Source organism: Coregonus lavaretus (genome assembly GCF_964263955.1).
Source record: "Coregonus lavaretus genome assembly, chromosome: 13".
In the NCBI taxonomy this organism is placed as follows: Eukaryota; Metazoa; Chordata; class Actinopteri; order Salmoniformes; family Salmonidae; genus Coregonus; species Coregonus lavaretus.
Window position 1 is genome coordinate 4,027,298 of NC_140000.1, and position 1,814 is coordinate 4,029,111.

The 1,814-nt window shown below is 48.9% G+C and overlaps 1 protein-coding gene across 1 annotated transcript in view; it reads left to right on the forward strand.

Annotated features, from left to right (window-relative positions):
- Window positions 1-1,452, forward strand: part of LOC311139297 (FH1/FH2 domain-containing protein 3-like) — a gene marked incomplete at both ends in the record, with an annotated part of 106,153 nt that extends 104,701 nt beyond the window's left edge. The window contains 2 exons of the mRNA XM_084174180.1: window positions 564-731; window positions 1,370-1,452. Of these exons, the coding sequence (XP_084030306.1) occupies window positions 564-731; window positions 1,370-1,452 (251 nt within the window). The remainder of the gene's footprint in view (window positions 1-563; window positions 732-1,369) is intronic.
- Window positions 1,453-1,814: the final 362 nt, after the last annotated feature.

Sequence of the window (1,814 nt, forward strand, 5' to 3'; positions counted from 1 at the left end):
CGCACACGCACCAGAGCCAGCAGACCAGGTCAGTCTGACGGTCCACCACCTTCACACAACTCCTGGAAAAAAGGGAAACTTCTGAAGGACTTTTTTTTTTACAACCGCCAGCTCCACTACACATGAGGTTGATCCTGTCTGTCCTTCTCCTCTCTCCTTCTCTCCTTGTCTTCTCTCCTTGTCTTCTCTCCTTGTCTCCTCTCCTTGTCTTCTCTCCTTTTCTTCTCTCCTTCTCTTCTCTCCTTCTCTTCTCTCCTTGTCTTCTCTCCTTCTCTTCTCTCCTTGTCATCTCTCCTTCTCTTCTCTCCTTCTCTTCTCTCCTTGTCTTCTCTCCTTGTCTTCTCTCCTCCTCTTCTCTTCTCTCCTTGTCTTCTCTCCTTCTCTTCTCTCCTTCTCTCCTTTCCTTCTCTCCTCTCCTTCTCTTCTGTTCTCTCCTTCTCTCCTTGTCTTCTCTCCCTCCTTCTCTTCTCTCTCTCCTCTCCTTCTCTCCTCTCCTTCTCTTCTCTTCTCTCCTTCTCTCCTTGTCTTCTCTCCTCTCCTTGTCTTCTCTCCTTCTCTCCTAGGCCGTGTGGGTCCATGGGGCTCATCAGTGATCGATGACCCACCCAATTGCACAGAGACAGACGCTGCAGACGAGATCATGGAGCGCATCGTCAGGTCAGCCACTCAAGGGCCCAGGACACGGATAGAGCCTCGGGAGAGGAAGAGGTCCAGAGCCAACCGCAAGTCACGTGAGTCAGAGGGCCTTTTTACACTAACAAAATATTTGAAGTAAGAGTTGCCTTTGTTTGACATCAGATTTGAAACTTTTCTTTTTAAAGTATCCTTACATTAGCTTTGGATGTGGTGTGGCCAAAGGTTTAACTGCCTCCGACATCTAATTGTGGATATTTTGTCAGTGTTAATGCACACTATCTTATTTTTCCAGCATCACCTGAGGAGTGATACAGTTCAACACAACACTAACAACACACTGCTACAGTAAATACATCCAGTTCTATTAAAACCTCTTCATGACTCCTGTCCTCTCTCTCTCTCTCTCTCTCTCTCACTCTCTCTCTCTCTCTCTCTCTCTCTCTCTCTCTCTCTCTCTCTCTCTCTCTCTCTCTCTCTCTCTCTCTCTCTCTCTCTCTCTCTCTCTCTCTCTCTCTCTCTCTCTCTCTCTCTCTCTCTCTCTCTCTCTCTCTCTCTCTCTCTCTCTCATCTCTCTCTCTCTCTCTTCTCTCTCTCTCTCTCTCTCTCTCTCTCTCTCTCTCTCTCTCTCTCTCTCTCTCTCTCTCCTCTCTCTCTCTCTCTCTCTCTCTCTCTCTCTCTCTCTCTCTCTCTCTCTTCTCTCTCTCTCTCTCTCTCTCCCCTCTCCTCTCTACAGTGAGAAGAACACTGAAAACTGGTCTGACGCCAGAGGAGGCCAATGCCTTGGGGTTGTCCAGTGGTTCAGAGATGGCTGTGTGACAGGAAGAGAAGTAGAGCTGGATCCAGCAGCACAGCACACACAGAGACCTGGGAAACCTCTTACCGCCCCGCCCTTCACTGACCCCTGACCTCTAACCCTGCTCAACCAGCCAGCCAGTCCACTGCTGCACCATCGCTTAGCTTGGTCTTTCTCCTGGTTCAGCTTTATGATGACTGTAGCTCACCTTTCTGTCTGTGGTTTGTGCAGGTAGCTGTGCACAGTGTGCCACCTGGTTAAGATGGTAGACAATGGTCAGGAAGAGACCATGAGGATTATGGTCCTCATCCAGGATAATAGATGGTTTTCAGTGGGCAAAGTGGTATTGGTATAGGGGCAGTTAAAGGGGTTCAGTGATCCAGAT